This window comes from Bubalus bubalis, chromosome 18 (genome assembly GCF_019923935.1).
Source record: "Bubalus bubalis isolate 160015118507 breed Murrah chromosome 18, NDDB_SH_1, whole genome shotgun sequence".
Taxonomy (NCBI): domain Eukaryota; kingdom Metazoa; phylum Chordata; class Mammalia; order Artiodactyla; family Bovidae; genus Bubalus; species Bubalus bubalis.
The window spans coordinates 24,653,159-24,673,927 of NC_059174.1; the positions used below are offsets into that span (position 1 = coordinate 24,653,159).

A 20,769-nucleotide genomic window follows, 5' to 3' on the forward strand; every position below is an offset into this window, starting at 1 on the left:
TTCTGCTTTGGTAAGACACATGGGGGTGCGTGTTAAGTCCTGCAGGACCCTGTCATTGTGAGGGACAATAAAGATGATGGCTTTCAAAAGAAATCATCCCCATCGCACACCCTCCCCCCACCCCCGCCCCATGGAAATGTGCCGGGTCAAGGACCCCTCTTGCCCTCTCTGCCCACTTTTATGGATGAGGGAAGAAATGGCTGCTCACATCTCCCTGAAGGTACCCCGTCGTGGGGACCCATGAAAAGAGGATGATTCCTGGGGTGGCGCTGCATTAGCACCCCCAAGAAAAAGCCTGATAGCTCAGTCTGGTCTCACTTTCACTTCTTACTTGCTATGAGTGTCAGTAAGGCCTTCCCCTCTCAGGACTTCAGTTTCCCCATCTGTAAAATGGGCCTGGGAACATCCCTGGCCATCTGGTGGTTAGGACTCCGCACTCCCACTGCAAGGGGCATGGGGTTCGATCCCTGGTCAGGGAACTAAGATCCCATATGGCCACAGTGTGGCCAGAGGGGGAAAAAAGGCCAGAGAGTTGGGGAGGGGAGCTGGCATGGATTCTTCTAGCTAGGTTCGCCTTTGCCTCTGGCCTCAGGCGTCCTCCAAAGCCTTGGACTGTGATCATCCACCCTGGGGGGATACAGAGGCCCTGAGTTTTCTGTTGTCAGCCCTGTAGGACTTGGTGTGAGAGGGCTTGAGGGCCTCTGTGGACTCTGGTCTTCCCCGGGTTCCCCAGGCCTGACCTGTCCACTCGGTCCTGAGAAACCGAGTCCAGCAGTACTTTGCTTGCCCTCCTTCAGATATTTTGGTCCGAATGTCTGGAGTGGCTGTCATGGCCCAGGCCATGCTTTTCTTATTGTCCCTACCAACCATACCCTTCCTGTCTTGAGGTTAGGGTTCTAGCCTTCTTATTTCTGGTCCTCTCTTCCCACTGTCTGACCTCAGTGGCCCTCTTCTGTCCTCTTTCCTCCCACCAGGGCCCTGGAGCTGGGACAGAACCCCAGGTCTGTCAGAACCAGCCAGAGGATAGGGCTTCCAGCCACCCACGGGCCCTGATGCTCGGCTTGACCCTCCCAGACAGCCCGGGGAACAGGGACGGCCTGTGATGCCCTCCCCCCCGCCCCGTAGAGATGAGGAAACAGAGCCCAACAAGTGAGGTTTGGGGGTGCGGCCAGCACATGTGACTGCCAAGCCCCAGCCTCGAAGGGCCTCCCTCTCAATCCAAGCAGGAAGAAGGAAGAAGCAGCCAGAGGTCTGTGACTCCAAGCATATCCTCTCCTCCTTCCCTCCCTCTCTTCCGTCTACCCTGTGCTGGGCCGGGGCTGCAGAGGGAACAACACTGGTAATAATAGCTCATGTGCCAGATGCTGTGTCAGGGGATTTGCCTGCTTCACCTCCCAATGCCCTTGCCAGTTAACTGTTATTACCCCAAAAGCTGACCCTGCTGGTGCTCCGGGTCTCCAGTCTACTGGGCCCCCCTTCATGGGCCAGTCCCCCACCCCCATTCCCCATCCATTGTGGGCGTAGGCTGCTCACACTGCACCCTGCCCTTAAAGATTGCCCTTGGCCGATCGGAATGCCCCTCCTCCACTACCTGGATATGGCCCATAGCCAGTGTCTGGCGGATGTGGCCACTGAGGGGGGTGAGTGAGGGGGGTGGGCGGGAAATAGCAGCCCAGCCCCCTTGCCTCTTGGCAGGATAGGCCTGTTGACCTGTCACTCACATCCCAGAGCTCCCCGTGGTCAGGCTGAAGCTAGACCTCCTGAAACCGCATCTTTGCCTAACTTCTTCCCTTGTGCCATCCTGCTTCCCTTTCAGCCTTAATAAATAACTTCAACAGACACCCCTATCTTGGGTTCTGCTTTTAGCAGCCTGACCTCAAACATCCTCCTTTTACAGATGAGGACACTGAAGTACCAAGCCATGGGGTAACCAAACCAAAGCCACACAGCGGGTACCAAGTAGAGACTCCAATCCAGGGCCCTGTTGCCAAGGTGTTTGCTCTTGTCCAGAATCAGGTGGTGTTCCCAGCTGCTGAAGGAAGGACTGACCAAGAGGAAATGATGGTGCAGAATGACAAGCCCTGCTGTGGGGGAGGAAGGAGACATTGCTAAGGAGGGAAGACCAGTGGTAGCGGCGCGACTCAGTCTGGGAAGGCAGCCGGCAGGACTTCCCTGAGAAGGGAGCAGGAGTTGATTGGAGCTGAGTCCATAAGAAGAAGGAGGAGTTTGCAAGATGGAAGGGAAAGGGCAGGGCATTCGAGGCAGAGCAGGGTATGTGTGCAAGGTGAGGAGTTGTGAAAGAGGATGGCTGGGTGGGGCCGGGAGCGTGGTCACGTGGCAGGCAGCAGAGGTGGCGTGAGATGGCCCGAAAGTGGCCAGGACCCAGACGGTGAAGGACCATTTGTTACTCATCCTTTGAACCTTTCTTGAGCACCTGATGTGGACCTGCTTCGTGGAAGTCCCACTAACTGTGGTGCCACACTGCATCTTACAGGTGACGGGAAACTATAGGAGGTTTAGACAGAAATGAGACCAGACCAGCGCTGAGTTTTAGAGATGACTCTGGCCAGAGAAGTGCATGTTGGCATGTGTGCGCATGTGCATGAATGTGGACTGGAGGTCGGGGGGCGGGGGTTGGGGCGGCAGTCTCCAGGCATAGGGAGCAGCAAGAGCAAAGGACTGGGCAAAGGAACTGGCTCCCCTAACCTACACAGCACGGCGTGCCCCGGATAGCAAGAGAGACTCCCCAAGAGCACAGCGATGAGGGCGACAGAAGCCAGGATGGAGCTCCCATCTGGGCAAGCCTCCTATGCCCACCCCTCAGTGAGACCAGCGACCCGACAAGGCCCCCTGCCTTTCTCCCTCTTCCTGTCTGGACCTGGACTGGAGTGGCAGGAGCATGGGACCACAAACCCACATACCTGGATTCCCTTGGGAATCTTACTGTGTGATGCTGGCTTTTCATTACCGCTCTCTGAGCCCCATGTCCCAGGAATGCATTGGTGATTCTTAGAGGTAACACATTTACTAGGGAATCTTCCTGACCCAGGGATCGAACCCTAGTTTTTAATATGAACATTTTATGGCTTTGAAACAGTTGTGCCTGTTGAAAAGTTTTAATGTATGCAGTTGTCCAAAGAGTACAGGCGGCCCTCAGTGTCCCTACCCTCGGATGCTCAAGTCGTTTATATAAGATGGCATAGTACAGTCAGCACTCCATATCTATGGGCTCCACACTTGAAGATTCAGATCCACAGACACAGAGAGCGAACTGTACAGTGTAACAAGGGCTCTCCTTTGCCTGCTTCTCCCACGTCCACTCCCCAGGTACAGTCCTGTCACCAGTTTTCTTGGGTAGCCCTAGAGTTGGTCTCTCTGTATGCAGATTCACACAGCACATTTAAAACAGACATATGCAGTAGCTTTTAAAAGTTGAATTCACTTACTAGTATACTTTGGAGCTTTTTTCACTTAGCGTATTTTACCTGTTCATCCATCTTGTAGTACATAATAGTGGCTCGGCAGTTAAGAATTCATCTGCAATGCAGGACATGCAGGAGATGCGAGTTTGATCCCTGGGTCGGAAGGACCCCCTGGAGGAGGGCATGGCAGCCCACTCCAGTATTCTTGCCTGGAGAATCCCATGGACTGAGGAGCCTGGCAGGCTACAGTCCATAGGGTCACAAACAGTGGACATGACTGAAGTGACTGAACACGATGTTACTTTTTTCCTTTTTGTTGCTAAATAATATTCTGTTGTAGTGACATACCATATTTTGCCTACTCATCTGTGAGTTATGGAAATTTTGATTTTTTTCACTTTTTGGCTATGAGGGATGATAAACATTTGTGTATGTTTTTATGTAAGTATATATATTTCATTTCTCTTGAGTATAAACCTAGGAGTAGAAAACTGCTGAGTTATAACTTTGGTTAACATTTTAAAGAACTGCCAACCTTCTCCAAAGGGGCTGCACCATTTTGCATTCCCACCAGCAGTATATAAGGGTTCCTATTTCTCCACATCCTCATTAACAGTTGTATTATCTTCTCTTTCATTGGAGATATTTGAGGGGGGTATGAAATGATATCTGGTTGTGGTTTTAATAAGAAAACTTTAATTACTTAATTTAAAAATAATTCTTAATAAAAAAAGGAATTCCCAGGCGGTCCAGCGGTTAGGACCCTGTACACTCGCTGCCGAGGGCCTTTGTTCAATACCTGGTCCGGGAACTAAGATCCCGTAAGCAGTGTGGCACAGCCAATGATAATAATTCTTCCCATTTAAAATACTTGTATTACTATGTGTTTTAATACTATGTATTCTTCCATATTTTCCCTCTCAATACCATTGATCAAATAGTGGATTTTAAATGGGTGTGAAGCTAATTTGAACTCTCTTCCATTCCTTAGATCAATCTGTTCTATTTTAAATCTGGCACCATCAGGTTTTAATGACCTTTACTTTATAAAGTGCTTTTGTTTGGAAGTCTCTCCGTCATTGCCTGCCTTTCCCAATGAATATAATTGCCATTTGTGTCATATTTTAGATTCTACATATAAGTGATATCATATGGTATTTGTCTTTCTCTTTCTGACCTACTTCACTTAGTATGATAATCTCTAGTTCAGTTCATGTTGCTGCGAATGGCACCATTTCATTCTTTTTATGGCTGAGTAGTATTCCATTATATATATGTACCTCATCCATTCATCTGTCAATGGACATTTAGGTTGTATCCATGTCTTGGCTATTGTAAATAATGCTGCTATGAACACAGCGGCACGTGGATCTTTTTGAATGATAGTTTTGTCTGGGTTTTGTCCAGGAGTAGGATTGCTGAATCACATGGTAACTCTATTTTTAGTTTTTTGAAGAATTTCCATACTGTTCTCCATAGTGGTTACACTGATTTACAACAATGTAGGAGGGTTCCCTTTTCTCCACACTCTCTCCAGCATTTGTTATTTGTAGACTTTTTAATGATGGTCATTCTGACTGGTGTGAAGTGGTACCTCATCGTAGGCTTGATTTGCATTTCTCTAATAATTAGCAATGTTAAACATATTTTTATGTGCCTATTGGCCATCTATGTGTCTTCTTTGGAAAAATATCTATTTAGATCTTTTGCCAATTTTTGGATTGAATTGTTTGTTTCTTTTGTTATCGAATTGTATGAACTGTTTGTATATTTTGGAAATTAAGCCCTTGTCTATTGCATTATTTGCAGATATTTTCTCCCAGTCAATAGGTTGTCTTCTGGTTTTGTTTATGGTTTCCTTTGCTATACAAAAGCTTGTACATTTGACTAGGTCTCCTTTGTTAATTTTTGGTTTTATTTCTATTGTCTTGGGAGACTGACCTAAAAAAATATTGGTGCTATTATGTCAGAGAATGTTTTGCCTATGTTCTCTTCTAGGAGTTTTATGGTGTCATGTCCCATAATTGTTAGGCCATTTTGAGTTTATTGCTGTGCATTGTGTGAGGTCGGAGAAGGCAATGACACCCCACTCCAGCACTCTTGCCTGGAAAATCCCATGGATGGAGGAGCCTGGTATGCTGCAGTCCATGGGGTCGCTAAGAGTTGGACACGACTGAGTGACTTCACTTTCACGCATTGGAGAAGGAAATGGCAACCCACTCCAGTGTTCTTGCCTGGAGAATCCCAGGGAAGGGGGAGCCTGGTGGGCTGCCGTCTATTGGGGTCACAGAGTCGGACACGACTGAAGTGACTTAGCATGGTGTGAGGTGTAAATCAACTTCATTGATTTACATACAACTGTCCAGCTTTTTCAGTACCACTTGCTGAAGAGACTGTCTTTTCCCCCATTGTATTCTTGCCTCCTTTGTCAAAGATTAATTGAGTGTAGCTGTGTGAGTTTATTTCTGGGCTCTCTATGAAATGTGCCCTCTTGATGTGGATTGATCTGAAGTCTGGAACTTTGTTGTTACCTTCCTCATACTTCTTAGATACTCCATCAGTGCATACTTTGATCTTTGCCTTTCTTCCATTCTTCCATATACTTTTTAGCCATCTTGTCTTTTGTCAGTTCCTTATTGTTAGACAAGATCTCTGAAGCTGTGTTACGTAGACATTTGTACCAGTGTCATTTTATTTTATACTTATTTATTTATCTATGGCTGTTCTGTGTCTTCATTACTGCTTGGGCTTTTTTCTTTAGTTGTGGCGCCCAGGGGCTACTCTCTAGCTGCAGGGCTCGGGCCTCTCATTGCCGTGGCTTCCCTCGTTGCAGAGCACAGGCTTCAGTAGTTGAGGCACGTGGGCTCGGTAGTTGCAGCTCCTGGGCTCTAGAGCACAGGCTCAGTGGTTGTGGCCACAGGCTTAGTTGCTCCACAGCATGTGGGCTTTTTCCAGGTCAGGGATTGAACCTGTGTCTACTGCATTCGCAGGCAGATTCTTTACCCACTAAACCACCAGGGAAGCGCTATTTGTTTATTTTCATTTTTGGTTATGCTGGATCTTCATTGCTGTGTATGGGCTTTCTCTGAAAGTGGTGAGCAGGGCTACTCTCCAGTCGAGGCGTGTGGGCTTCTCATTGCCGTGGCCTCTCTTGTTGCAGAGCACAGGTTCTAGTCTCATGGGCTTCAGTAGTTGTAGCACTCGGGCTCAGGAGTTCTGGAATGCAGGCTCAGGAGTTGTAGCACATGGGCTTAGTTGCTCCATGGCATGTGGAATTTTCCCAGACCAGGGATCAAACCCGCATCACCTGCACTGGCAAGCAGATTCCTATTCACTGTACCACCAGGGATGTCCTTACTTTATTTTTTATTGAGATATGGTTGATATAAAATATTATATAAATACAGGTATGCAACATAGTGATTCACAATTTCTACAGGTCATACTTCATTTATAGTTTTTATAATAGAGGAACTAATAAAATAAAACTGATTAAATGATCATCATTTTATTGTTCTCTTGGTGAGACAGTGATCAGTGCCTCTGGGTTTTCTCATTAAGAAGGATGTTTACTCTCAATTATTTAAAAACTTCATGATGTATGAAGAGAGAAAGCTGCACATTCTAACCTCTTTGAGGTTTTATTAGGAAAGAAGGCTGACATATTTGGTAAGAGTTATTCCATCTTCATTTAATAAATTAGCTGTAATAAATCTACTGGGTTGGAGAGGTATGTAGTGATGGAACAAGTCACTGTAAGGGGAATATTCAAATTGGAAGAGTAAGAGGGGCATCCTCTGGGCCAGTTGTGGTGGGAAGTGATACTGAGGAGGGTTGCGCTGTGCACAGTTCAGGGACAAGAAGAATCTTGCTTGGGGAAGAATAAGATCTGCACATGAAGATGAGAAGGCTGTTTCTGGGTTGATGTCCTCAGGGGAGTTAGGAGTGAGGGTCGGTGCCTTCTTTACAGAGTTCCTCTTGGAATGTGGAATAATGATAAGAAAGTAGTCTTTCTCCTATCTCTTAGGAGCCTGTCCTATGGAAAGAATCTGAAAATCCAGCTCCAGGACTTGGCCCAGGAACTCAGGAGACCCTCTCTGTGGACATCCTAGAACATCTATGATGAACCAGGGAGCCAGGTCAGTGACCATCCCTTCACTGAGGATCTTTCTACTATAATCCTCTGTCTCCAAGGCTGTTTGCTACTGACTTTCACAATGACCAATAATGATATAGTGTGTTTTTTCTTCCAGGGCTGGTTATTTTTAAAGAGCTAATGTCTTACTCAAAGGGGACAGAGCACTCATGGTGGAAACAAAGGCATCATGTTAGACTGGCTGGGGGAGAAATTTGAATTTGAAGGACTTTCCCCGAAATTATATCATCCAGGCACTCCTCACTTCTGCCTGGCACCTTGCTGCCCTGGATGAGTTCTTTATGGGCCGCATGGACTTTGGACACTCTAGCCCGGAAAAGAAGCCATGCCGTAAGCGCCAAGATCACACAGAAGCCAGGGATTAGCCCTTGTCTGGTGCCACCTAGGGTTGCCAAGCCTTGGAAATTAACTGGTCTGAGAGGTAAGAAATCTCAGTTCTGAGCACGTCTCCTCCATGGACTTACATGATGATCTTGGGTCTGTCCTTTACCCTTCCCCAGCTTAGCATTTTCATCTGTTGAGTGGGGACAGTGATCCATGCCATAGATGTGAGCATATTTCTTGAAGTCTCAAACTCTGTGCCTGAGCAAGGAGTTGTTGCTATTAGTTTGGTTGAAGAGGGGTGACCAGAAGGAGCTGGGGACATGTGCCCAGTAGGTCTCTTGGGGGTCAAGGGAGAAGCTAGAGTCTGAACCCCAGAACACATGGTGTTGGCCCCAGCATCTGGGAGTTGATAAGGCTGGTCCCTGCATGGGCCTCCTATCTTTTTCAGTGTTAGAAATGAAGTCTCTGGAGTTGTGAGGATTCAATGAGACACATAAAACACATAAAACAGAGCCTAACACACAGTAAGTGCTTTCTGAGCATTTATCTCTATTATTAAGACAATAGTGCCAGAAAGTACATTTGGAAACGTTCTAGCATATTCCACCATGTGATGGATAACCAGTTAATCTCTAGCTGTTGGATATTTAGGTTGCTTCCAATTTTTAACTATTAAAAATACTCTTGCAGTGCACAGCTTTGTAACTAAAAATTCTGTTTAAGTCCATGATTGTGTCCCAAGGCCAGCATATTAGAAATGTAATTGCTGAATCAAAGGGCCTTCAGACTTTTTAAACTTTCACAAAATACGTTCTCCTTGCCTCATTTTAATACTCCTACCAGCAAGTTGTTTGAGTTCCAGTTTAGAAGGGGAGAATTTGCTAAGAGAGAAGAGAGGGTCTGTATTAGCTAGGATTATATTTCACTGTGAATAGCAAAAGGGCCTAAGCAACAGTAGTTTAAACAGAATAGAAATGAATTGCCTTGTCATGTATTAGAAATTTGAAGTCAGCGAGTCCAGGACAGGAAAGCTTTACTCTCCACCTTCTGCAGTGCTGGCTTCTACCTCACAGTCCAATATGGCTGCCCAAGGTTTGGCCATCACATCAGCATTCCAGCCAACAAGAAGAGGTTAAGAATGATATACAACATTTCCACCGACATCTCATTGGCCAAAATTTAATTACATGAGTATATCTAGCTGCAAGGGAGGCTGGGAAATAGTCTATTTCAGATAACTAGGGAATATTTAGGGGTTCTAGTACTAAGAAAGAAGAGAAGAACAAATACGGGGGGACAGCTAGTTGTCTCTGCCAGAAACAACTTAGGTCAGACAGAGAGCAGCACAAATGGGTCCATGGAAACAAGAACAAATAAAGCATTATCAGGGCTTATCCACAGGGGATGAACTAAACCATCTGGACCCATGACATAGGCAGAGAATACAGAAGGAGATTAATTTCTGGGCCTGAACGCTGGGCAATGGCATCAAGACACTACAGAGAGACCACTTCCCTAACCTTCTGTGTCCATCTCTTCTCTTCCCCTTAGCTGTGGGGAGTGGTTTCTAACTGCCCCTCCTGGCTTCCCCCCAGCTCACCTGTCCCCCAGCTCACCTTCGCAGCTTACCCGCCTACCTGGTCCCTGCAGGGTCAGCTCCTCATGGACCCCTTTAGCCTCCAACTGGGCACCAAGAACCTGCATGGATATCTCGTGAGGCTGCTCAGCAGAAACCTAGGATGGCTAGACACCAAGGTGAAGTTATTCCTCCCCAGCGTGGACCTGGGCTCCAGATATCAGGCCCTAGACCCCACACAGAGGGTCATCCTGCAACTCCAAAAACTGCATGCCCAGGGTCCGACCACCTGGAAGTCATTCATCCAGTGCGTGTGCATGGAGCTGGATGTGCCAATGGACATGGAGGTGCCACTGATGAGCACATGGGGCCACGAAGATGGTAAGAGTGGCGATGGGAGGAGCAGTGCCATCAGCTAGTGCCCGGGGTCTGGGGAGCCAGAGAGCCCCAGGCGAGTCCAGGACTTGCCTGGGTCACACAGAGACGTGTGGCCCAGCCAGGAACAAACTTCCATGTTTCTGTGCACCTCCTAGAGCAAATGCCCTAATGCCACCACATCTGCTGGGGACCTGGAGGACTCCTCCTTCCACCTTGTACCACCCCAGTTGCCCAGAAAGGCAGGATGCAGAGAGAAAGGACCAGGTGACTCCTTCCTGCCAGGAAATTCCTGATAGCCCATACTGCCCAAGAGATTTCTTTTTGCAAAGAAACAGTCCTAGGGAGAGCCCTCTGGCCGCCGCTTAGGGGCAGGCTGATTGGACTCTGTCCTGTTCAGTGAATGTCCCTTGGGCTCTTCCATTTACAGAGCACCGTGGGGAAGCTCAGAAGCTAATTGTGTTGATGGAGAGGAAGTGAGAGCTCACTCAATAACTCTACAAGGCAGAGTACGGGGCAGGTGGGGGTGCACAGTGTGCACATGCGTGGATACACAGGCGTGCACTTGTGCACAGGCATGAATAAACACGTGTGCATGCACCCATATACTTGTATGTGCACAAACCTTTAGATATGCACGTGTTTCTGCCCCCAGCTGCCTTCAGGGCTCACCACCAGCTGTGCCCTCCACAGATCACCAAGTGTAGATTTCTGGCTTGCTAGGAACACCTGCTGAGGGATGAGCCCTGAGCCAGACACAGGGCCAGAGCTGGTCCCAGGGCATCCTAGCACATCCTCATGGCATATCATCTCCTTCCCTCTTCCAGGCTTCCCCAGTCTTCTGGAAATTGGCGAGGAAAGCCAATCAGACTCTCAGCTCCACCCTGGTAAGGCCTGGGGTCGGGGGGTAGGGGTGGGATGTGGAGGGTGGGTGCATGCTAAGTCCCCCACCTCAAACCCAGAACAGGCTGGTGGTGGCTGGTCAGAGCCATTTTCCGTAAACTAGCCTCCCCGTGCTTGGACCCATTTGCGCATTTCCCATGCCCCTCACCAGAGCTCCCAGCCTTGCCTGCACCCCGTTTCTGCCCCTCAAGGCTTTGGCTTGTTTGATAGCTTTTCCCATGGGTCTCGCCTGGAGCCTCCTGGGAGAGTTTGAGGTTTTCAGCCCTTAGCCACTGCCGGAATCCCCCATCTGGTTTCACTTGGGGAAGCCCGTTCTCATTTCCCTGTCCCCAAACCTCAGGGCCTCAGGCTCCAAGCCCACAGACTCAGGCCTCTCACCATTCAGACACCCTCAAGCCTGACACTGACCCACAGTCTGGCATCCACACCCAGGGAGCCTCTGACTGGTTTTCTGGTGGAGCACAGAGAGGTCAGTGATCAGATGGTCCACTTCACTGATTCACCACTCTCTTTTCAGAACTTTTCTTTCCCTTTTGTTCCATCTTTCTTTTTTAACCATGGTCAATTACATAGCATCAAATTTACCATCTTAACCATTTTTAAGTGTACTGCTGCTAAGTCACTTCAGTCGTGTCCGACTCTGTGTGACCCCATAGACGGCAGCCCACCAGGCTTCCCCATCCCTGGGATTCTCCAGGCAAGAACGCTGGAGTGGGTTGCCATTTCCTTCTCCAATGCATGAAAGTGAAAAGTGAAAGTGAAGTCGCTCAGTCGTGTCCGACTCTAGCGACCCCACGGTCTGCAGCCTACCAGGCTCCTCTGTCCATGGGATTTCCTAGGCAAGAGTACTGGAGTGGGGTGTCATCGCCTTCTCCTTTAAGTGTACAGTTCAGTGTATTAAACACGTTTACAGTGTATTAAACACAGCCATCATGTCATGTGAGAGGCACTCAGTCGTGTCCGACTCTTTGGGACCCCATGAACTATAGTCACCAGGCTCCTCTGTCCATGGGATTCTCCAGGCAAGAATACTGGAGGGGATTGCCATACCTTCCTCCAGGGAATCTTCCCGACTCAGGGATCGAACCTGCATCTCTCATGTCTCCTGCATTGGCAAGTGGGTTATTTTCCACTAGCGCCACCTGGGAAGCCCGTGACCACCATCCATCTCCAATACTCTTTTTTCTTCTTGCAAAACTGAGATTCTATACCCATCAAATAATAACTCCCCATTCATCTCTCCCATCACTGAATGCTCTTGGCACCCTTGTCAAAAATCACTCCACTGTATGTGTGAGAGTTTATTTCTGGACTCTCTATTCCATTGGTCTTTATGTCTGTCTTTATGCCAATACCACACTGCTTTTGATTACTGTAGCTTTTTAGTAAGTTTTGAAATCAGAAAGTGTGAATCTTCCAGATTTTTTTCTCTGGGGGATTGTTTTGACTATTTGGGTTCCCTTGAGATTCCACATGAATTTTAGAATGGACTTTTCTATTTCTGCAAAAAAAATAAAAAGGCATTGGGACTATAAGGGCATTGAATCTATAGATCACTTTGGATAGTATTGATATTTTCAATGTTAGTAAGTCTTCCAATCCATGATACTGTTTCACTTATTTATGTCTTCTTTCATTTCTTCCAGCAACATTTTGTAGTTTTCATTGTACAAATCTTTCACTTCCTTGGTTAAGTTAATTCCTAAGTACTGATTCTTTTTGATGCTATTGTAAATGGAATTGTTTTGGTAGTTTTTTTCTCAGATTGCTCATGTATAGAAATGTAGCTGACTTTTGTGTGTTGACTTTTTATTCCTGCTACTTTGCTGCTTTCATTTATTAGTTCTAACAGCTTTTTTTGTGTGGTGTCTTTAGGGTTTTCTATGTACAAGATCCTATCACTTGCAAACAGATTATTTTACTTCTCTTTTTCAATTTGGACGTCTTTTATCTCTTTTTCTCACCTAATTGCTCTGGCTAGAACTGCCAGTTCTATGTTGAATAGACGTTGTGAATACCTTTTTCCTGATCTTAGAGGAAAAACTTATAGTCTTTGACCATTGAGTATGATGTTTCTGTGGTTTCGGAACCTTTATTTCTATAGAAGTACTGACTTTTTACTTACAGGTATACATGGTAGTTGGAGAAGGCAATGGCACCCCACTCCAGTACTCTTGCCTGGAAAATCCCATGGATGGAGGAGCCTGGTAGGCTGCAGTCCATGGGGTCGCTAAGAGTTGGACACGACTGAGCTGCTTCACTTTCACTTTTCACTTTCATGCATTGGAGAAGGAAATGACAACCCACTCCAGTATTCTTGCCTGGAGAATCCGAGGGACGGGGGAGCCTGGTGGGCTGCCGTCTACAGGGTCACACAGAGTTGGACACGACTGAAGTGACTTAGCAGCAGCAGCATACATGGTAGTAATATCACCAGGCTTTAACAGAAAACATCCTTTTGGACCATAGCCCACCAGACTCCTCTGTCCATGGGATTCTCCAGGCAAGCATACTGGAGTGGGGTGCCATTCCCTTCTCCAGGGGATCCTCCCAACCCAGGGTTTGAACTTATGTTCCCTCCATTATAGGCAGATTCTTTACCACTGAGCCACCAGGGAAGCCCCATCCTAGCTCCCCAACAAATCAAAACTGATACCTGGTCCTCCTGTTCCTTATCACTGAGATGGCATAATTGTCACCTGGCTGTAACCAGGTCTGGTTGATATTTAGCTAACGAGTCCCTTATTAGTAGAAGACTTATTAAAATATTGCAATACAAGGCAATTCCCTGGCAGTCCAGTGGTTAGGACTCTGTGCGCTCACTGCCAAGGGCCCAGGATCAGTCCCTGGTTGGGGAACAAAGATCCTGCAAGCCACACAGTGTAGCCAAGTATACACATTGGCTGCATATATATATATGCACACACTCTTAGACTGATTGCAGCCCCTCTTTGGGACCTCTGGCTTTCCCTGCAAACCAGCAACTAAAAATTTAACATCTGGCAGGGTAAGGGGCCTGCTTCAGGGCCATTCTGATTGATCACTAAAGCCTGGCTTTAGGAGTATCCACCTTTACTTCTTTTATTTTATTTTAGACTTTTTTTTTTTTAATGTGGACCATTTTAAAAGTCTTTATTAAGTTTGTTACAAGTTCTGCATTTGGTTTTTTGGTCCTGAGTCTTGTGAGATCTTAGCTCCCCTACAAGGGACCCATCCCGCACCTCCTGCATTGGAAGGCGAAGTCTTAACCACTGGATCACCAGGGAAGTCTGCTTTACTTCTTAAAATCCTTTCTTCATCCTCTTTCTTTCTTCCTCCCTTCCTTTCTGTCTCCCCTTCATTCTTGTTCTCCTTCCTTACCCAACCTCTTCAGAAAACCATTAGCTCTTGAAAATCCATGCACCCAGACAAGAACTCAGGAGACTAGTGAGAGCAGTGAGGACGTGTGGAAGAGGGGAACTAAGAGGGATAAAGCACACGGGTGCAGGAGGGAGGGCACAGGCCTGACCAAGCCTGGGGGAAGCTCCGCTTTTCTAACCAGGAGTGCCCTTGACAGAGCTGGGTCCTTTCCAACCCATTTAGTGCTTAAGGCTGTTGGCTGTGGGCTTGGCTCCCTGCATTCTGGGATGGGAGGTCCCCAGGCCCAGAGCCTCCAGCCCTCTCACTTGGGCCCAGGGACCCCTCTGCAGACAGAAGCTTATGTGGACACAGCCTTTGCTTGCTGTCAGTCTTCACTCAGTCCTTGAGTGTAGATATACTTGTCTGGCTGCTGCCTGTCTGTGGATCAGAGCTCCCTGAAAGTGCTGGGTACCTCCTCAGCCCGGGCCCCCAAACGTCACCCCTTACTCCTCCTTTCTTTCCTTCCAGGCCTCAAGCGGACTCATCAGAGCTGTGGGTCCTCACCTCGCCCGAAACAGTTCAGGAAGCAGCAACAAGGTGGGTACCAAGGTGGAAAGTGGATTGCCTTGGGGCAGGGACCCAGACCCTGGACTCTGTCCCCTGATCACAGGCTTCCAGCTGGCCAGGGGCTCTTGTCTTCCAGGCTCCCAGGAGGTCCTGGGTGGGCAGAGGAGGGAGGTAGATCTGGCAGAGAGGCCTTGCCAAGTCCCCAGGAGTAGGGCTTCTGCAGAGATGAGGGAGCTCAAAGCATCCTGGAGGTCTCAGCTCCATCACCCAGGCTTTTCTGGGGATGCTTCCAGGTCCTCAGGGTTTAGGGAGACCCAGGGATGTGACAAGCATGACCTCAGAACTGGGCTCTCAATGACCAGGTTAGAGCTGAGCTGGATGCTGGGATAGAAGCCTCGGGGGTCCCCGGGGAGACATGGAGGCTACTGAGAACCAGTCAGGACAGACAGAAGCTTCTCTCATTCTCTACCAGTTGTCCCGCCAGCTGTGATACCCAGCCCCATTAGGCATAGCCAGAGGATTTGCAGCCGGTCAGAGGGTTTGCATCAATATAAAACAGGACACTATGTCAGGGGTCCCCCCTCTTTGTGGGCATCTCCAGTGTCCCTCAACATTGGAGCCCTCCCTGAGACCCCAATACCTCCCCTGAGCTACCAAAGATCTCCCAAATGACTCAGCAGTTAAAGTCAACACCTGGCACTGTAGGCGTTGACTGTTGACCGGTTTTGGAAGTTCTGATTGGTCAGAACCGGGGCCCATAGGTGATTGGTGCTCATCCTTGACCTCGCAGAACTGAAATATTGTCGGGGGGAGGTGGTGGCAAAGGCAGGTTACTCTGGTATCATAGTAAAAGTTTGTTCCAATAAGATATTGCAAAGGAAGTGCCCCCCTTTCCTCTCCCCCATCATTTTGAAAACTATGCCACTTGCGTTGTTGCAAAACAAACAAGAGCCATGATCCACACGTCCCCATTCATTATTTCTGTGTGTAAATGGCAGCCAAAGCCTGTGCTTCTGTACAGCCAGTTAATTCTGGGAATTTGGGTGGCACAAGACCACCTGTGTGCCCTTGACATCTCTGCCCCCATACCCACACGCAGAGCTGAGGCTGCAGGCTCCCAACCACCTGATGAGGGGGAGGGGGGTTCGGGGGAGGAAGGGGAGCTGGGGGCATGGAGGCATTCTGCTCTCATGCCATCTCCCTGTCCCCTGCAGAGTTGGCCAAGAGGTACCTGCAGCTACTGAGAACTTCTGCCCAGCAGCGCTATGGCGACAGGACCCCCGGGCTGGGACAGCCATTGGCCTTCCACCAAGCCTACGTCCCTCCAATCTTGCAATGGAGCCGGGCCTCGGCGCCCTTCCACACTCAGGAGGGTGCCACAACAGGGAACCCCAAGGCAGAAGACGGCACCGATGTGAACATTCGGGACCTCTTCAGTACCAAGGCCAGCAAGGGCCCAAGAGTGATAGTGCTTCTGGGTAAGGCAGGCATGGGCAAGACCACGCTGGCCCACCGGCTCTGCCAGAAGTGGGCTGATGGTCAGCTGGACCGCTTCCAGGCTGTGTTCCTTTTCGAATTCCGGCAGCTCAACCTGATCACAGGTTCCTTGACGCTGCCGCAGCTCCTTTTCGACATGTACCTGAGGCCCGAGGCCAGCCCGGAGGCCGTCTTCCAGCACCTGAAGGAGAACGCGGAGGGAATCCTGCTGATCTTCGACGGGCTGGACGAGATCCTCCAGCCCTGCTCCGACAAGGAGACCGCGGACCCCGAGGACCCAGCGTCAGCCCTCACCCTCTTCTCCCGCCTCTGCCGTGGGACCCTGCTGCCTGGCTGCTCGGTGATGGCCACTTCTCGTCCAGGGAAGCTGCCCGCCTGCCTGCCCACCGAGGTGGCCACGGTCCACATGTGGGGCTTCGACGGCCCGCGGGTGGAGGAGTATGTGAACCACTTCTTCAGCGACCAGCCGTCCCAGGAGGCGGCCCTGGCGGAGCTGCGGATGGACAGACACCTCTGGAGCATGTGTGCAGTGCCCGCTCTGTGCCGAATTGCCTGCCTCTGCCTCCATCACCTGCTCCCTGGCAGGTCTCCAGGCCAGTCTGCGGCCCTCCTGCCCACCATGACGCAGAACTACGTGCAGATGCTCCTCACCCTCAACCCCGAAGGGGTCCTGTGGGCTGAGCCCCTGCTGGGTCTCGGGGAGGTGGCCCTGAGTGGCCTGGAGTCAGGGAAGGTCATCTTCTCTGCAGGAGACATCCCTGCATCCACCCTGGCCTTTGGGGCTGCCCTCGGTCTGCTGACCTCCTTCTGCGTGTGCATGGGGCCCGGGCACCAGGACACAGGCTACGCCTTCTCCCACCTCAGCCTGCAGGAGTTCTTTGCAGCCCTGCACCTGATGGCCAGCCCCCAGGTGGACAGAGAGACCCTCAGCCAACACATCACCCTCCATTCTCGCTGGGTGCAGCGGACCAAGGCCAGACTGGGCCTGTCGGACCACCTGCCCACCTTTCTGGCCGGCCTGGCATCCCGTGCCTGCCGCTCCTTCCTCAGCCTCCTGGCTGAGCAGGAGGAGGAGTGGGTGGCTGCCAAGCAGGAGGTAGTCCTGCAGGCGCTGAAGAAGTTGGCCACCCGTCGGCTCACGGGGCCCAAGGTTGTAGAGCTGTGTCACTGTGTGGGTGAGACGCAGGATCCTGAGTTGGCCAGCTTCATGGCCCACAGCCTCCCCCAGCAGCTGCCCTTCCACAATTTCCTGCTGACCTACGCTGACCTGGCCTCCCTGACCAACATCCTGGGGCACAGGGATGGCCCCATCCACCTGGATTTTGAGGGCTGCCCCTTGGAGCCCCGCTGCCCTGAAACCCTGGCAGGCTGTGGGCAGGTAGAGAATCTCAGGTGAGAGTGAGGACAAGGGAGCTCTGGGGAGGACCTGGGGACATCCCTGGGAGAGAACTGGACTTTGGGGGTAGTGGAGGCCAGCCAGTCTGGCAGACCCCTGCTGAGAGAAGCAAAGCAAGAATCTTGAATATCATAGCAGGGACTTCTCTGGTTGTCCCACAGTTAGGACACCATGCTTTCAATGACAACGGCGCAGGTTCAGTCCCTGGTTGGGGAATTAAGATCCCAGAAGCCACGTGGCATGGCTTAATTAACTAATGGATTATATAAAGAACAGACGGGGCCCTACTTACTGCCCTTTAGCTTGTAACACAGTGAGGAAGCTCCATGCCTTGCCAGGAACTCTGGGGTCTAGTTAGATGTCCTCTAGTCATGGTTCCTGGATTCAGTCTTTCCCTCCCTTTCCCTCAGTAATGGGCTGGAACCCCAATCCAGGCTGTGCTACTAGAGCCTATTGGGTTTGGACAGGTTCTTTAACCTTGCAACCTGAGTTTCCCTATCCCTCAGATGAATCAGTAATTGTACCTAATGCATAGGGTTGTTGTGAGAATGCATGGAAAACACTTCTTAACACAATTCCCAGCAGGAGTAAAGGCTCAATATGTGTAGTAGCTAGAAAAAAAGGTTAGGGTACAGTAACAAAGAACCCCTCTCTTCCCTGGCCAAATACAGTGGATTAAATAACGTAGTTTTTATTATTATTATTCTTATAGAAGACTCAGAAGTAAATGGTCCAGGTCAGTGGGATGGCTCAGCTCCCACGATCATGCAAGAACCCGGGTTCCTTCCATGGTTGCGCCATCATCTTCTAGGGTATCTTGATCTGCATGGGCACAGACACATCTGTGCTCTGGCATGGGGGAAAAGTGAAAAGATGGATTAGTCATGCCCAATGTGTTAAAGCTGGTCCTGGAACTAGCGCACATCCTTTCCACCCTCATTCCAGTGGTGACAACATAATTGGAGTCGTATGATCAATACTGAGCTGCAGGTGAGGCTGGGAAACACCACCTCTGTCTGGAAAACTATGTCCACAGTTACAGCCGTAGTGGAGGGTAGGTTTTGGTGGAAAGTCAGCAGTGTTTGCCATATATGTATTTGTTACTACTGCAGCAATTACAACAACTATTACTACTGCTACTACTGCCATTACTGTATTAAATTCCTCCTCTCAGAGGAGGGGAAATGATGACCTCCTCTAAGCCCTGCCCATTCTTGATCTTCTGCCACTTTGCCTCTTCCTGTGGCAGCTTTAAGAGTAGGAAGTGTGGGGACGCCTTTGCAGAAGCCCTCTCCAGGAGCTTGCCAACGATGGGGAGCCTGAAGAAGCTGGGGTGAGTCAGACCTTGGAACCAAGACGGATCCTCAGCTGGGGATGCTTGAAACTCCCCTCCCTTCCCTCCTCCATACACAGGGAAGAGTCCTGGTCTACCCCCTTCCTCATCCCCATTCCTCCTGCCATCTTTGCTTCCCCTGTAGGTTAGCAGGAAGTAAGATCACTGCTCAAGGCATCAGCCACCTGGTGGAGGCTTTGCCCTTCTGCCCACAGCTGGAGGAGGTCAGGTGAGTGATCTCTAGGAGGGCTCACTCGTTGAGGAGAGAATTCACTGCCCAGGGCCCCCCTTGGGCCTGGACTGGGTGCTGTGTGTTCGTTAGGGTCTGGCCCAGTACTTCTTCAGTGAGACCCAGAGAGAGGAGGCATCAGCCTGAGAAACAGGTGGGACTGGGTCCAAACTCAAGGCTCCCAGAGAAGTGCTAATATTTTGGGCCATCTTGAAGGAGCTTGAGTTTTGAGGCACCCTCCCCTCTTTCTGTGACCCTGAGAGAAGGGATGGCAGTGTGTAGGCAGGTGCTGGGTGGGTACACATAAAGGCACGAAGCATACACATACCTTCACATTCATGCACATATGTCTATACACACTTAAACTCACCTGCTCACTTAAGTACATGCCCCACTTGCGTGCAAACATGCAGCAGAATATGCCTGCACGCTTAGATCCACATACACATCTAAACACGTAGGCACAAATATACTCCTGCCTTGTATCTGTGATGTGTGACCTTAGAAGGGTGGGGCCAGGGATCCTCTCCAGCAGTTCCCTGGCAGGACCTCTGCTACCTTATATGGCACCTTTATGAGCTTTAGAAGTCACCCCTTCGTCCAGGCAGATGCAGCCAGCATCAGGGTGCACTGCTTGTTGAGAGGAGCATTAGCTGGACCCGGCTCTACTCCACCCCCTTTGCTGGGTGTCTTTGTTCACGGTCACTCTGGGTGATTGGAGAAAAGATGAAGATCACTCTCAATAATTACAAAAGAAAAGTAAATGTCAACAAGTTCACTGTCACCAATCTTTTGTCCTGACCAAGTGGTTCCACACAGAGCCACCCTTACACTCTTTATCTCTTTTGTCCCTCCAGCTCAGAATCCAGGCAGAGCTGGTTGTAGACAGGTGGGAAATGTGAGGTCAGAAAGGACAGTGCTTGGCCTAGGGTTCCAGATGAATCAGAACCAGAGATGAGGCCGGGAGCCACTTCTGCTGTGTCCCAGTCTGCTCATCACCTGGGAGCCTAGAGACCCTGATGAACTCAGGTCTCAGGCAGATCCTGAGTTAGAGCCCTGAGTGCAGGGCCCTGGGTCTTTACACCCCTCATGAGACCTCACTGTCCATCATCTGCATCCCCTGGGCCACCAGGCAGAAACTCCCCCAGGGGGACTGAACAGGGACAGAAGTGAAGCCATCAGAGGGCCTCTCCTCCCACCTGGAACTGCTGGATACCATGAACTTCTTGTGGGCCCCTGTCTTGTGTCTTCTGCCTGATGATGGCCATGCCTGTCACCTGCCAAGTGGGGCTTCCAAGTCTCCCAACTCCAGGGCTGAGGGACTGGGCCTTGGTCTCTCTGCAGCTTCCAGGACAATCAGCTCAAGGACAGGGAAGTGCTAAACATCGTGAAGGTACTCTCTTGCCTACCACGGCTCCAGAAACTTGAGTAAGCAGTCTTTCTACTGCCCCTGCCTAAGACACCCCCCCCCCCCCCCCCCCCATTCTTTGGAGACAAAGAGAGTCTGGGGTGGATGGGAAGGGAGATTCATTCCTGGCACCCTTGCCACAATCATGCAGCCTGAGCCGCAACAATGTCTCCGTGTCAACACTACTCTCCTTGACAAAGGTGGCGGTCACGTGCCCTACCGTCAGGATGCTGCAGGTCAGGTG

General features: G+C 49.9%; 1 protein-coding gene across 11 annotated transcripts in view; it reads left to right on the forward strand.

The window, feature by feature from the left end:
• The window catches only part of NLRC5 (NLR family CARD domain containing 5), a 91,140-nt gene that overhangs the window by 25,288 nt on the left and 45,083 nt on the right, over positions 1 to 20,769 (forward strand). For 10 of the 11 annotated variants that reach the window (XM_045163407.1, XM_044931898.2, XM_044931896.2 and 7 more), the window contains exons 2-11: positions 7,450 to 7,561; positions 7,676 to 7,999; positions 9,553 to 9,859; positions 10,681 to 10,740; positions 14,624 to 14,692; positions 15,877 to 17,551; positions 18,805 to 18,888; positions 19,034 to 19,117; positions 20,462 to 20,545; positions 20,677 to 20,766. In XM_045163407.1, the coding sequence (XP_045019342.1) occupies positions 9,565 to 9,859; positions 10,681 to 10,740; positions 14,624 to 14,692; positions 15,877 to 17,551; positions 18,805 to 18,888; positions 19,034 to 19,117; positions 20,462 to 20,545; positions 20,677 to 20,766 (2,441 nt within the window). In that variant the 5' untranslated portion in view covers positions 7,450 to 7,561; positions 7,676 to 7,999; positions 9,553 to 9,564. Of the gene's footprint in view, positions 1 to 7,449; positions 7,562 to 7,675; positions 8,000 to 9,497; positions 9,860 to 10,680; positions 10,741 to 14,623; positions 14,693 to 15,876; positions 17,552 to 18,804; positions 18,889 to 19,033; positions 19,118 to 20,461; positions 20,546 to 20,676; positions 20,767 to 20,769 lie in introns of all 11 variants that reach the window. The other variant, XM_044931893.2, reaches the window with a different exon arrangement.